This window comes from Catharus ustulatus, chromosome 12 (genome assembly GCF_009819885.2).
Source record: "Catharus ustulatus isolate bCatUst1 chromosome 12, bCatUst1.pri.v2, whole genome shotgun sequence".
NCBI lineage: Eukaryota > Metazoa > Chordata > Aves > Passeriformes > Turdidae > Catharus > Catharus ustulatus.
In genome coordinates this window covers 6,424,601-6,440,264 of record NC_046232.1, presented here as the reverse complement: position 1 = coordinate 6,440,264, position 15,664 = coordinate 6,424,601, and the positions used below count along the sequence as shown (strand labels likewise).

The following is a 15,664-nucleotide window of genomic DNA, read 5'->3' as shown; positions in this document are numbered from 1 at the left end:
ACAGCAAATAAATAAATTATACACAGACACAGAAAGGTTTTTCAATTTTTTTTACTAAAAAGCCAAAACAACAGCAAACAGAGGAAAAAAAAAACACTTCACACACAGTTATAAAATAATAATTCAACTACATTCTTGGCAATCCCCATTACAGCCATCAGTCATCATACCAACTCCACGAGTGCCGTGTCACACTGAGACTTCCAGCAAAGACTCCAGTGCACTAAGTCTGAGAACAAACATTGTGAAACAAGCAACCTATTCACCCCCCCACCCCCAAATTTTTGTTACCATCTGGAGCTAGCAAAAAACCTAACCCCTAACCCAAACTGCTCCTGAGGCACCTAAGCACTGCCAAGCTCTAGCTGCCAGGCCAGTCAGCTGGCTGCACTGTGACTGAGGGAGTCAGCATCCCCTGCCCTTCCCAGCCTCCTGATCCTCATCATCACAAAGCCCTGACTCATTTCCACAGCAAACCCATCACATCAGAGGTGTAGGACTTTCTAAATAAGCATTCAGTGATTCAGGCAGATTGGAAACCCATGTGATTGTTAAAGGAGTTGGCAGGTGCATCTGTCCTCTCATGCTTTTCACAGAGCACCAACAGTGCTACATTCGCTTATTCTGCGCATCCATTAATTGAAAATTCTCTCAGATGAGCATCACTGCTGTGCAGGAAGAAAGAAAAATTTCACACTGGCAGCTAATGATTTTTTTTCCTAGCAGCAACATCAGAATTCTTCTTCTGCATTTGGTATTTGTGAAGTTTTAAATTTCTTGAGCTTTTCAATAGCAGAAGACACTGAAATCTCCCCATGAACTTTGTTGTCTCTTGTTCGTACATTGACAGCATTATTTGCTTTCTCCTTTTCTCCAACCACTGCAAGACATAGCACAAAGTATTACAAAATCTACATTAGAAAGTGAGCCTAGAACAAACTTAGTCCAACATTAGACCTTAAATGATATTCAGAAATGTAAGATGCTGCAATTACCTAAAATGAAGTTATACTGAGCCAGCTGTGCATTTCTAATTTTCTTGTTCAACGTGCAACTTTGATCTAGATCCACATCTGACATTAATCCTGCTTCAAAAAATTGGCTGCAAACCTAAAAAAAAAAAACCCAAAGAAACCAAAACCCTCTTAGTATTACTATATAGGTTACAATGTAAATGTTGCAAATGCTGCAATTATTGATCTCTCCCAATAATTAATTCATGCATATGCATAATTATGTTCTTGTGGATGATTATAAGGAATTCAACGAAGTTATCTGAAGAAACCTGGGAGACAGCACAAGATAACATCTATATCAAACATGTTCTGCTGCATGGCAAAAACATGTCCCCAGTCTGAGAAAGGAGAAAGAGGAAAAGGAACAAATACACTTATTCTTTCATTAAAATGAAAGCATGGGACAGGGGTAAAACCAACCATGGTTCAAAAGTGATGTAGTCAAGAATATACATGGTGGGAAATGGAAGAAACTGGCTCTGCCTACTCAGAGCTGAGAATACTGCAATGATGCATTACTTATGAGGTTTGTCATCCAGGATGCTTTTACCTTTAATAATTACAGAAGTATGTACCTAATTAAAGAACCCAACTTGAAGGTAAATACCCCTTTATTCAGACATATACAAATTTTGGACTGAATTTTTTTTATTGAAAAATTTACCTCTCCCCCCAAACACAGCTCCGGAGTTATTAAGCATTAACTCCCTGTTCTAGGACAAGTACTTATGGATCTATGAAATCTGCCTGCTGCCATAAGGAGGCAAGCTCTCCTCTCACCTGCTGGGCATATTGTTCCGAGGTGGGGCCCACAGGCACAACCATGACCTGCCGTGGAGACAGCCAGAATGGCCTAGCCAGCATAGGACAAACAGGAAATAAAAGAGCATTTTACATTTCCAGTCACATAATCACGTTCCACAATAATGATTTCTGTATGGAGTTATTTACATTAGCTAAGGATGGTGGAGAGAGTATTACCTCCCTCTTTTCAAGCTCACATAAAATAGCAAATAGACTGATTCCATTGAAACGACATATGGGGAAGTTGGACCTTCTGTTTTCTTCCCAGCTGACTTCACAACTTCAAACAGATTTTTTTCTGCATGATTTTCACTTATGTCTATAACTTTACAGTGAAAGGTGGACAGTCAGAAAGGTGACTGAAAATCAGAATTAGCTCTTCCTTAGTACTGTAAATACATTCATGGAGAAATATTTCCAGATCTTCTCCAAGATAAAATGATCGATCTTAGAAGTACAAAAAAATATTTCACATAACAGAATCAATGTCTGTGTACACACAAAATATTGCTTTACATACATCTGGCATCCTCCTGGTATAAAAGCATTATTTTTAAGAAAAATGGAACAAGAATAGTGCAGGACTTACACATTCAATTACAATTCCTATTTCTGCATTATTTTTCTTTTTTTCTGCAGTTTCACGAAATTGTACGGATATCATACAACTCAGATCAGAAAACTGGACTTTTCTTGTAATCTTATTAGTTCTGAGAAAATTTTAAGGATATTATTTTTGCATTATATTATATGAGACAATAGGAAGGGTATGCAGTTTCTACATTGTAAATGTCTTCTTAGAATTCCACTTGTGCAACATACCATTTTCCTCCATAATTTTCTGCTAGAATAGCTATCATTCTCTCCACAGATCCCAAAATAGCTCTGTGAATAATCACTGGCCTTTTCTTGTCATCGCCATCCTTACTGAAAAAAAAACCAAGGGTTTATTTAAAAATCAAGTTACCTTAGTTTAGGATTACACATGTAATCCTACCAATATTTTTTATTCTACTTTTAAAAGAAAGACAAAATTTAGTTAGCTATACTTAGGAAAAATCTACTAGTTTTATTAAAAATGTACTTCAAGTCAGCTGGGTTTTAAAGCAATTCTAAATTAAAATAATCATGCCTATAGCTAGTGGCAGAGACACACTCCTAAATTTGAGAAGACACTGATTCAGCACCATTTTCGTGAATTATAGTATTTTTTGTTCTTCCTTGTACTCTCTTTCCATTAGGACTTTTATTTTGTTGCACAGGATCTTACCTGCCCTTATTATTCATTACTTCACTTAAATTACAATCCTGAAGTTCAAAAAAACAGACTTTAAAAAAAAAGCCAGTTCATAACAATACATACTGCAGGACCAAAAATTTACAAAGCTTCTTATTCTATCTTTCCCATCATCCTAATATGCAAAATCAAACACAGTAAAAATACAACCCAGAAAATGAGTATTCAAGTCAACATGGCACTAAGATTAATAAACTCAGTGGGCCTAGCTGGAAACCACCCAGATTTTCACTAAAACCTACTTGCACTTGGTTTATGTTCAAGTTAACTACTTTAATCTGATAAAAATAAAGAACCACTTTGCACAAACATATTTGCTCCTTAGGGCATATTAGAATTTGTGTGCCAAGTCTTCCAAGGAGACACAATGACTAGGCTGAAAATGAAAACTGACTCAGCTGAGTGTTTTTTAGCAGAAGTTATGATCAATTGTCTTCAAAATGCAGACAAGACAAATAATGAGATTTTCCTGTATTTACAATTAAAGTGAGCTATCATTACATTGAGAAAATATCTTCAAGTTCATGACTTGCACTCACTGGGAGTGTTTGCTCTCCCTACCAGCTGACTGATTCACAAGCTAATAATTGGTTAAATGAGCAATATAGCATTAGTACATAATGGGAATTACAGATCAAGAAAGATACTGTTTAATTTAATTTTAAAAAGGAAGATACTCAGTTTAACCACTTACCCAACATAAGTAAGATTAAACCGAATGGGCAGCTGGAAGTCAAGTTGGATGGTAGCACACTGATGGTACCTACCAATTGCATCTTTGATTTTAATGTCAATCTGTGAAGCAAAATAACACAGTTACTAAATATAGTTTGCCTGCAGTACATCTGCATTTCAGTTCATCCTAAGTTATATTGAAATGCTGAGTCACTGACCTTAGGACCATAAAATGCTCCATCTCCTGGATTCAAATTCCATTGCTCTCCAAAGTTATTCAAGCTGTTTTGAAGTTGCTAATCATAATAACAAGAGAGTAATTAAAAGAGGTATAGAAAGGCCTCTCATTACTGGAAATCAAAGCATTTGCCTTTGAAATTCAAAAGGAGTCAAAAGGCAGCACAACCCCTATGGTTAAGCACTTGTTCATTTATGATAAATAATCTGGAAATAGCAGTTCTTTGTATAAATATTATGATTAATCAGAAAGAAAAAGATTAATAGAAATTAACTAGTTCAAGGTAAGGGGCTAAGCAAGAATCTGAAAGTTATGATTTTCTATAGAAACATCAGATTTAATTTCTTGTCCTACAAGAATTTCCACTAAGGGTAGTATTTAGCACCTGATTAAAGCAATTTCACCATGCAGCATGGAAGAACTCTGCTAAATATCTCCTATGTAAGTACAGATACTAAGGGGTTTGTTTGTTTGCATTTAAATTAATTACCTTGAATTAATTACCTTTTCTGCATGATCCCAGATCTCTGAATCTCCAAGATAATTTTCTGGTCTTGTAGAAAGATGTAGTTGAAAAGTAAAGCCAAAGACACCATACACTGACTTCAAGAAATCAAGACAGCCCTTAATTTCTTCTTCAATCTTAAACATAAAACATATTAAAATAGGTTAAAATTTACTTACATAAACATGTAATTGCATCTACTGATTTCCTCATAACCAGAGCATAAGAGTCCATCAAATAAAAAAGAATTAAAAAACACTCAAAAATAATGTTCAATGAACCCACATTTTTTTAATGGGCAAAGAAAGATCTGAGGTGTTGTAGTTTCAAAGCATGGCAAGAAAAGTAGCATTTTTGTTAAGTATGATGTTCTGGAGCCAAATTGTATCCTGAACTAAAATACAATATAATACATGTAATAATACATGCATAAATAAATTTATACATGTAGTTCCAGTAAATCTATGGCATTATTGACAAAATAAAGTTTTCATTCAGTATTACTATAGAAAACAATGGGATCAACTGCCTTTTTTTTTTTTTTCAGAGGGAGATGGAAAATGCAATAAATCTTACTTTCTGGGATTTAATTGCCCAATGCATCTTTCTAAATAAATGGAAGCACCCAGGGGAAAAAAAAAATCATCAAAAGCAGCATTACACTACACAATGGAAGAATCAAGAGTTGAAATACTTCAGGGATTTTTTTTCTTGTTTACTGTTAGTTTGCACTGGGAGAGGGAAGTGGATATTTGGGGGTTTTTTTTTGGCCTACTAGTGGGGATGTAGGAGGTGCTTTTCTTTTTTTTACCTGTTCCATTGTGCAAAAGATGTGAGCATCATCTTGTTGGAAGCGCCTTACACGAGTCAAGCCACTCAAAGTGCCCGAGAGTTCATTTCTGTGAAGAACTCCAAAATCTGCAAGTCTAAGAGGCAATTCTCTCCAGGACCGGGGGCGATGGGCAAACATCAAGCTAAAAGGAACATGGAAGAACCTTGCTTTCATCCTTCTTACAGGAGATTTAAGACAATGCAGAAATAAAAAAAGCTCAGTACAGACAGTAACCACATTTTTAAGTATTTATGCATTCAGGTTGTCTAAATTCTGAAACACAGGCAAACAGAAAAAGCACTCCACTCAATGTACTGCTAAAGATCACTGAGGAGAAAAACCACTGCAAGAGTAAATCAAGACTGGTTCATCTGTATTCCTTCTTGGAACACCACATCTGCTGCCCACCTCTGTCCAACAGAATTGGTATTTACTAATGGTACAGACTAGTATTAGCAAGCAAAACCAGCTCAGTGCAGACTTACTGCAAAGGCCTGCTTTGGGACACTGTCAGAGAAGCTCTCTGGACACACTGGCTCAGCAGTTGACCATAAACATACATGACAGCATGTATTAATATTCCTTTTATTGCTCCTCAGTCCCACAAAGGATAAATGATGTAAAATAAGACGTTTTCCATTTGAGAGTACAAACCAGTGTCCTGGACAATTCATGGGTTTAAGGGCAAAAGTTTCCTTCTCAATCTCAAAAGAGAACATATTTTCACTGTAGTGCTGCCAATGTCCTGAAGCTTCCCAGAGTTTACTGTTGAAGATGTTTGGAGATACAACTTCAGTAAAATTACGCCTGCGATATTCCCCCTGTAGAACAAATGCAACACATAAAAGGTGAAAGAGCTTTTGACAAGCAAAAGCTTGATTCTTTTAAACTGTGATATTATGATGGCAATTTACAGGGACACAATAGGACTACTGCACACACAGACTTTGCACAATTGGAAAAACTGCCTTATTTTCAAAAAGGTTAAATTTGTATAATCCTCGTGAAAATCTTGTACACGTTTACATACACAGATACTTCTCTTTCTGTGGATAGCTCAGCACTATGAATGGCCTAGCATTTAAGATCAACAAATGATAATTAGGACTTATATCAGTAACATCAGTACATACTCACCCGTATGAAATCCATTAGTGTGTTATAAAGAAAGGCACCTCTAGGGAGGAAAAAGCAGCTTCCAGGACTCAAATCATGAAAGAAGAAGAGTTCTTGCTCCTAGGTAAGTTAAAACCAGAATGCTCTAATAACAATTCAGAGAGAATTGCAGAATATAACTACTTCACATACATTGAGACACTGTGTGCAAAGACGGAATATTACGGCAATGAGATGATTTATGGTCTACAAGTTCTCAGCAAAACCAGTTAATTGATCTGCAGTTCTTACTCTTAGAAATTTGTAAGAACACCAAGTTCTATTTGATTCTTTTATCATGTAAACACAATTTCCCCAAACTGACACCTTTATAAATTATAAAGAATGATCAAACCGTATTATTTACACAATTTCCAAATAAATTCTCTTCTGTGAAAAATAGAGTGGTTTAGTTAGGATCTGCAAAGACTCTAGTTAATAGGTTTAAGATTAAATCTCTAAACTAAGAGACTAAAGTCATTAACTCCTTCCCAACATTAGTTTAACATGCATATGCAAGTGACAAGTTGAGTTCGTAGAACTAAAATTTTAAAATGTGACATCAAGAAGCACATAGAACTGGCTCCCCTTAAAACTGTCAAAAAACAACAACAAAAAAAATCAAGTCAGAACTAAAACACAAGGAAAGAGAATTAATTCTATAACAGAAGAATAAAAGAAGTATACAGTGGAATAGCACACCTTTCCAATTTTCCTATGATCCCGGTTTTTGGCTTCTTCCTGGACTTTTTCCCATTCCTTCATCATTTTGTTATCAGGAAAGGATATTCCATATATTCTCTGCAGAGTTTCCATGTCAGATTTTCCTTCCCAATACGTAGAGGAACTCTGATAGACAAAACCATACTTTAAGATAGCATAACATAATATCCGGGAAAGAGGGATAAACACTAACCCATTCAAATATTATTAGGTTTTTCCTTGGGAAAAGAATTATATGCAAGTCTTCAGCATTTGTTTGTAATACAAAGAGACTTGCAGTGCCTTTTAGTCAGTATACTAATACAGAAGACAAACAAAAGTGACAGGTCAAATCATATTTTATTCTGCTTAGGTACCTTGTTTTAACTCGCATCATGGCATACTTTATTATTTCATGATATGGCTTCTAAAAAGGCAGGAAATGTTTACATTGAAAACATAATGCAGTAGGAAAACACGAAAGGCCCAACAAACCTACCTCTCACAGTTAAATCCGAGCAGTTTTAACCCTCTACCCACTTAATCTCTGGAACTCAAGAGTTCCATACACTTCAATTAGGAAGCCAGCAAAAGCCACAGTGATGAATGTTCCAAAGAGCTCAGTCTAATAAGGTTACAAAATTAGCATCTGTGAGTAACTTAAACTACACCATAAATTCAGAGGCCTCTGCAAACCCTGTCTCTGGCTTTCCTGGAAGCAATGCCATTTTTTAACAGCAGCACTTGCAGATATGCCAAGGTCCACTTTATCTCCTGCACCTGAAAGATACCATCTGACAAGGTCAAAATACTATTTTCTGACCCAATGAGTATCTTGATGTTCACTTACTGCAGAACAGAGCATGTACAGCCCCCTGCACTCAGATGTGACAGGTGGTACAGACTAACCAGGACATTTGTCCTGTGAAGTGCAGTGCTGGTGAGAGATAGTGGCACAGTCCTGCCACAGGAGCTTAGGCACTGCACTCTCCTGTGCACGGCTGAATTGGCTTCACAGCTCATCTGCTCACCACTAGCTAGAGTAGTTCTGCAGCACTCTTCATCAGTCTAAATGTGCATGTTACTGCACTAATTCTCTGATAAAAAACCACACTGTTAACAGGTGTTAACAGGTACTCCTGTCTCAGTCAATGATTGGTAAATGTCAGACACAGATCAATGGTCAAAGTCAGTGGTTCTACTTGGACCATAGGAGCTGGGAAAGAAATGAAGAACTACTGTACAGTAAGCAAAGAAAACAATACAAAGGACTAATCCTAGTATAATCAGCTCAGGAAAAATAAATATATAAATAAATCAACTGAAAGTTTATTTCTGTTTCAATGCACAGTTAATTTAAACTTACCTTAACTATTTTAAGGGCCTTAATTTTTCCAGTGTGTCTCACATGTGGACCCTTGCAAAGATCAATCAATGGACCACATCTATATGCCAAAACAAATAGAGTGTTCATTTTCAAGCAATCCAACATTTTCCAATACAGTCACAAAGGGCACACAAGTTCATGTTTGATACACTCAAACATTCCATTAAATACAAATATGCAGTAAATACTGTGCATCTTAAATGTAACTGTGCCTTCTACCCAAAGTTGAATATTCCCTCAGTAAATGCTCAGCACACTTGATCCATTTTGGAGAGCATCATAAGACATTGGCCAATTCGTAGAGTTCCATACATGAACTTGCTCAAGTTGGCCAGGAAATTTTAAACTATGACATCAAACAGAAAATTATTTTGCCATTTTTCCAACCAACTAACAAGTAAGTGAATGAACAGGTTCCTCACCCCACACCGAACTAGAGTTAGCTTTATCCATTATGCAGCAAGCTAATGTCAGAGATGGTAACTTATTTTAATCAGTCTACTGAAATCAGAGGGAATAAATAAAAACTTAATTTGACATTTGTCCATAAATTGAGACCTAATCTGTCCCAGCAGAGAAAAAAAATCTCACATTACCTAAGCAGCAATATTAATTGCAAACTTAAGTCCCAATCACACAAGAATTCAGAACTTAGAATTAAAAAATCTCCTAAATTACTCTCTCAAAATAAATTACTTAGCTATAAAAATAATTTATAACACATTTCAAGTATATTTCTTTACCTGTATATTGTGGTAGTTGGTGTCTTCACCTTCTCATTAAGGATACGACACTTAAACTTGTTATACTGTGTATGGAAACATGAAAAGCCAGAAATGTCAATAAAATGGACAACAGTATTCTCTTTAAAAATTATATTTTAATAATACAAGTGCACCAGTAAAAGACACTCCTAACTACAAAAAAAAAAAAAAGAAACAAAATACCATATCAAACAAAAAAAAAAAAATCAACAAAATCCCCCACATGTATTTCTCAGAAGAGTTGCAAAAGCAGAGGAGAAAGAGACACAAACATCTTAACTCCCCTGAGGGTGTGCTCAGGATTGCGATTACCACCTGAACACTCCAAAGCACTTGTGAAAAACAATTGGTCAGCACAGTGAGATGAGCTATTCACTGACTAAAAGAGAACTAGAGCTAAAGCTTTTTCTGACCTATCTTCACAAGTGAGCCAGAAGAAATGTGTGCCTTTCATTTACTTATTTGTTATTTCATTGAGCTGGAGGTGTGTTTTTGTGGAATACAGAATTGTCTTTCTAAGTGCTTGAAAACACCCCGAACACTTGAGAGGCATATGGAGAGGGGGAAAAGGATGATTTTCTTTGTTTTACTAGACAGGTACTATTCTGAGGAGTCAGTCACATGCTGCTACAGCACAGCTGGTCTGTAGCTGCACAGTTAAATCCAACTGGAGAAGCCCAGCTTGTCAAAGAACAGAAGTGACCAAGTCCTGGGGTAAGACAGGGATAGGTTAGATTTGAACTCAAACAGGACCCCAGGCAATCCCATTCAATCCTGAATGCAGACACATCAGGGAACTGGGCAGTGCAGAGATCTCAGCTAACCAGATGAGTAAGCAGGAGAATTTGGAACCCCTTAAAAAAGATAAACAATAAACAAGAGCTGTTTGTCCCATGACCCTTGGTGTATTTTTTTGTAAGCCTGTCTCCAACCCATGACCATAATAACATGCAATATTTCAAAAAAGTTACATTTTAAAGGATCATTGTACCAGATCCACAGCTACTCTAAAGATTTACCTTGAACATGTCTAACAGGATCTCCTTTTTGACTTCCAGCCTTTCAAAAGCCTGTTTCTCTTTTATGATATTTTTACAACGGTTCTCTAGGAGCGGGAATTCAGTACTAGATACACTTCTAGATAAAAAGATACAGGCAAAAAAAAAAATTACTTATTTTGATACTCCCATTTTCTCAAGTGACTATTTTCTAATGGTCTAACTAAAAAAACATTAAATGTGTTGTGATTTCTCACAGTATCTTTTTTCTTACTCACTTACAATCAGCTGTATTTTCAGACACTAAATCCAGAAACACAGACAGTACCACCCTGAACAAACTCATTGCAATCATTCATGGAACAATCTTTGACATGATTAAATGTCTGAAAGACATAGCTCAAAATATACATATGATTTAAGAAGAAAAACAAACCAAGGACAAAAAAGGCTCAACCCAGCCACAAGAGCCAGTTTATCAGCTCAGGCAGATTCACTATTCTCCCTGTCTACAGAAAGATAAACAAGAAAAAAACAGAATTGTAATGCTGTGCACAAGGATTAGAGAAGTAGTAAACACCTACATAAGTTACACACATTTGGGCCCTTTCTATAGTGACTATGGCCCCTGGAAACCAAACCTGCATGACCCTTCAAGGAAACCATCCCCTCTGCCTCACAGGAACTTCAGAAAGTTCAACCCAAACACTGCATTTTTTCCACAAAACAGCTTCAACTCTTACAGAGCAGGTATCTGAACACTGCTTCTGAATTTAAATATCTACAGACTCTATTGAACTGTATACATAGAAGACTATGTTTCAAATCATACTAGAGACACAATTATACTTTTAACATGCAGAAACAAACAAAATCATTCTAGTACTGAGCTTTAATATATAGTATTAAAGTTCTAAGACACTGTAATTTTACCTATCTTCAATATACATGTCATAATGAAATCCATTCTCAATTGGTGGTCCATAGCATAAGCAGCCCCCAAAATATCCTTCCATGGCCTCTCCAAGAATGTGAGCACTTGAATGCCAATAAACCTGTAAATGAAGTCAGGTGAGCAAACCATGAGGTCAATGTGTAACTAAAAAGAAGAAAAAACAAACTAAAGATACATCTGCAGACAGGACATAGACTGGAACCAATGCTGTTCAGATTTTGAAAGAAATAAAACAACTTTATCTTTTCATTTTGAAGTACTGTAAATGACCAATATCATAGCAGATGTAGCACTAAAGGCCCACCATACTTCTGAAAAAGTCTGACTATACCTCTGCACAATTCCTTCAACTTGGTACTTACTGTACCTTGCACATTTATAAGTTAATTTCCTCAAAGTCTATGTACCACTAATTACATCTAAAGCAATGCAGCCAATTAAGTTGACATTGCTCACAATCAGTACTTTTATTAATGGGTCTGTACACTACATTACCTGAAATGTCAGAAGAGGGAAGTCAACAACACAGTAGATCAATACCAGTCTGATGTTCTGAGTTCTTATTAACTCAGACTATTTCAGAGCTACTGCTACAAGATAAAACCTTTACAGGCTCCTGAAATGTCTCCAACAAGCTTAACCACATGAATAATTCTTTGACAAAACTGAAGTCCAATCCTAGAGTATAAAGGTAACATAAGCTTCAGACTGAATACTATTAAAGAAAAATCTTAGTCACATTGCTAAGTATATGTACAGTTTAATGGACTGAGATTTGTCTGCTTAAGGATCTAATAAAGAGTGCCAGTACAAGGAGTTGTAGATTTTATTTACGACACAAGTCTAATATTGGACAGTTTTTAGAAAGCAGTAGAGACTGCCTCACTTTGCTTTCACTGATCTTCAAATGCACTGGGTCAAACCATAGACTATTTCAAGTTAACATACAAATCAAGGCCTCCTGCACAAACTCCTTTGAGAAATAATTTGTTTATGTAAAAGAGAAGGATGAAAAGAACACAAAGATTTTACTCATTCTCAGACTACAGGAACTTTGTATCTAATCTTCTTTGTTGAATCATAGGAAATACATTTCTTCAATGGTTTTGTGGTTTTTTTTTAATTCAAGATTTTAAAAGCTTAATGCTGCAATCAATTTTATGTCATTAGTTCCTTTAGTCAAGCAGAAGCCAGAATGTTTACTCACAGCTTTGGCTTCTTCATTATCAAAGGTGAGCAGCTCTAGAGTACAATCTCCCTCCAACGGACGGTCCAGGTCCCAGAGTTCACCATTCACTTTGGCTATGACTGCATTTGAAGCCAACACTTGACTAAAGAAACAGAAGAGATAACAAGAGACAAGAATATTTAGGTTCAGATTTGTAAAAAACTTTTGATTTCTAAAACCCATGAGACCACATCCACATCTTGTAGCACCTGAAGACCTTAAACTTCTGTTTCTGTGGTCTTCTTAAATACTTGCCTACTTTTTAAGATATAGAACCTTAAGGTCTTGAGAGGTTTAGTTCAACAGCCTTCAGTGCTGGGGATCTGAAGGAAAGGCTTCTCCTTACAACAGGTTCTACTGTATCTGCTAACTCACAAAACTTTCAACATCTCTTAATTCCTAGTAGTGTCACAGATTTAATTGGAAGCAAGTATTATGATCCCAGCACAGAACCCCAAGCATCACTCAGAACTGTAACCAGCTGTTTCTACTACATGAAGCTGAAGTGCCAAGGCCTCCCAATTTAAGGGAGCCATCACCCATCGACCATGACACATATTTTATACAACAAGGTAAGAGACAAATGACAGTAACACTACAAAATCACTACAGAAGTACAGCTCCTTGAATGTGCAGGTTACCTAATTCCTACAGCTAATTGATACGGCGTGGTTCTCCAAGATTCCCCTTCAACCATCTCTCCATCTGTCAGAGTAATTTTGATAGATTTGCTCTGGTTGGCTGCTCTGTAAGCTAGCAAAGCATCATGTTCTTTTTTCAGTACTTCATAAAGCTTCAGTCTGTCTTCTATGAAGCTTGGCATGCACTGGAGCTGTAACACATAAATTTGATCATGCACACACATTTGCAAGACAAAAAGAATAAAAGGATTCACAGCACTGGTGCATCCCCAGAGATTCCAACTTGTCCAGATTTAACTGTACTAGCATTTATACTAAAACTCAGTAAAGCATTTATAAATAATTACATACAGGATAGTCGCATCCAACTTACTGACTATTTTATAGCGATTTTCCAATTTTCCATGCACTTTCATCAAATCTGGGCCTAAATGGGTCTGTGCGTTAGACCTCAGAAAGCAGCTTATATTCTTGACCCAAAATTCGCATTTGGCAGATGACCTGGAGAAATCTGGATCCAACAGGCCCTCACTTCTGCCACTGCATTCAAAGCATCCTATTCAAGCCAGACAGTTCACATGAAGGTTCCTATATTTTAGGTGATTTATTAAGCTCTATTGTACTACAGCAGTGCTGCCAACATCCTTTTAGCCATGAATGCTGTTTAGTTGCTCATGAACCATCACTCTTCTTCAACACCACAAAACCATGACCTTTATTTTCCAATAACCCAAAACCTTTTGTTCCATAAAAAGTAGAGATCTAAGTAACCTTACTAATGCAAGATGAAGCTCTTGGATAATGTGAGTCTTCTTTCTCTGTACTATAGCAAGTCTTCTTCCCAAAAGCTGGGATCACAAAATACAGCAAAGTATTCCAGATTTGAGCACCTTTTCTGAACCTGGTCAAAACCCACTTACATTATTATGTGATATTAAAGAACCACTTACATCATTCTGGTGTTGGTTCACAGCTTCATTTTCTTTAGTCTTTTCCTCTTTAATTTGAACCACTGCATCAGTTGGACTTGCACTGGAAACTTTCTGAAAACAATGATAAAACAAAGTATACCCCTACTACATCTTTAAGATTTTTTCCAGCAATCATCAGAACAAACCAAACCAGTATAATATTTGTCTAAAAAGGCAATTACAGGGAATAAGGTATATAATAAAGTCCTTACTACAAAGACTTCTCATGGCACATCTAAACTGCATCCCTTTGATGTTCTGTAGACACAGCAATGTTGCTCACCATGCAAAGTCCTCTCAACGCAATTTCCCAAATTTTACTACCACAACTATCACCAGCAAAATCGCCCCAGTGAGGCTGTTGGAGATCAAACCGGAGCAATGAGCAGTCACAGCAATTTTCAGCCGTCTGACCGAAAGTTTCACACAACCTCGAACAGGTTTCCCGGTGATGCTGTGGATGTGCCATCCCCGGCAATGTTCAAGGCCAGGCTGGACGGGGCTTTGATCAGCCTGGTCTAGCGGAAGGTGTCCCTGCCCGTAGCAAGGGGGTTGGAACGAGATGATCTTTAGGGTCCTTCCCAACCCAAACCATTCCATGATTCTATGAACCCGCAGCCTTGGCGCAAAGGCAGAGACTGCTGCCCAGCGCCGCGCAGACACCACGACAGCCTTCTGCTCCTGGGGGGCCGGCACAGGCGGCTCGGCCCGTGAGTGTCCCTGTCCCGTCCCTCCCCGCCCGCGGAGGTTCGGCCCGCCCGGGGTCCCGGCGCTACCTCTCCGCCGGCCGGGGGCTGCGCCGGCGCCGCCCGGCCCAGCTCGGCCGCCAGGCTGCGGCGCAGGTGCAGCAGGCGGTAGCGCAGTTTCTCGTTCTCGGCCCGCAGCCGCTGCAGCTCGGGGCTGGCGCTGCCGGGGCACAGCGGCTCCTGCGGCTCCTTCAGCCGCCCGACCTCCGCCGCCAGCCAGCGCAGCTCCCGCTCCTGCCGCGACAGCCGCAGCTCCGCCGCCTCAGCGGCCGCCGCCGCCATGTTGGCCCCGCGCGCTCCGCCCCGGCCCCGCCCGCTGCCCCTGAGCCCGCCCGGGGCCTGCGGGGCCTGAGGGGCCTGAGGGGCGCTGCTGCGGCTGCTCCTAGAGCAGGCGGTTGTGGGGAGTTCTGCCGCCTGTGCTGGGTGATTGAGCAACCTACACGAGGCCGGGGCGTTGGGAACTCTCGATATCCACGGAATAAATTAGGGTGGAAGAGACCTCTGAGGACCACCGTGTCAACTGGACCATGACAGCATGTGCCACATCCAGTCTTTCCTTCAACCCTTTATGAAGCAATGTCAGTGTTAAAACCTGTTGGTCAGATTGCATCCCTATTTGACTTCAGTGTCAAATAAACACAGCCAGAGCTTATTTGTAGAGGATGCTTCCTGGCTGGCATGATTTCTTACGAAATTAGGCTGATTTAAAATATTCAGCATCTTAGCACAAATTGCAGAACTTAGCACTAA

At 38.4% G+C, this 15,664-nt stretch overlaps 1 protein-coding gene across 1 annotated transcript; it reads right to left on the bottom strand.

The window, feature by feature from the left end:
• Window positions 1-67: 67 nt before the first annotated feature.
• On the bottom strand, window positions 68-15,197 carry LOC117001824 (threonine--tRNA ligase 1, cytoplasmic-like). The gene is made up of 19 exons (XM_033070433.1): window positions 14,945-15,197; window positions 14,148-14,240; window positions 13,198-13,388; window positions 12,536-12,659; window positions 11,307-11,428; window positions 10,395-10,512; window positions 9,355-9,419; window positions 8,591-8,669; window positions 7,225-7,371; window positions 6,505-6,603; window positions 6,022-6,188; window positions 5,347-5,509; window positions 4,535-4,672; window positions 4,011-4,088; window positions 3,812-3,912; window positions 2,643-2,747; window positions 1,797-1,869; window positions 996-1,110; window positions 68-880 (listed from the first exon to the last, which is right to left on the bottom strand). The coding sequence occupies exons 1-19, from the start codon at window positions 15,194-15,196 to the stop codon at window positions 732-734; spliced, it is 2,379 nt and encodes a 792-aa protein (XP_032926324.1). The 5' UTR covers window position 15,197; the 3' UTR covers window positions 68-731.
• Between the last annotated feature and the right edge of the window lie 467 nt (window positions 15,198-15,664).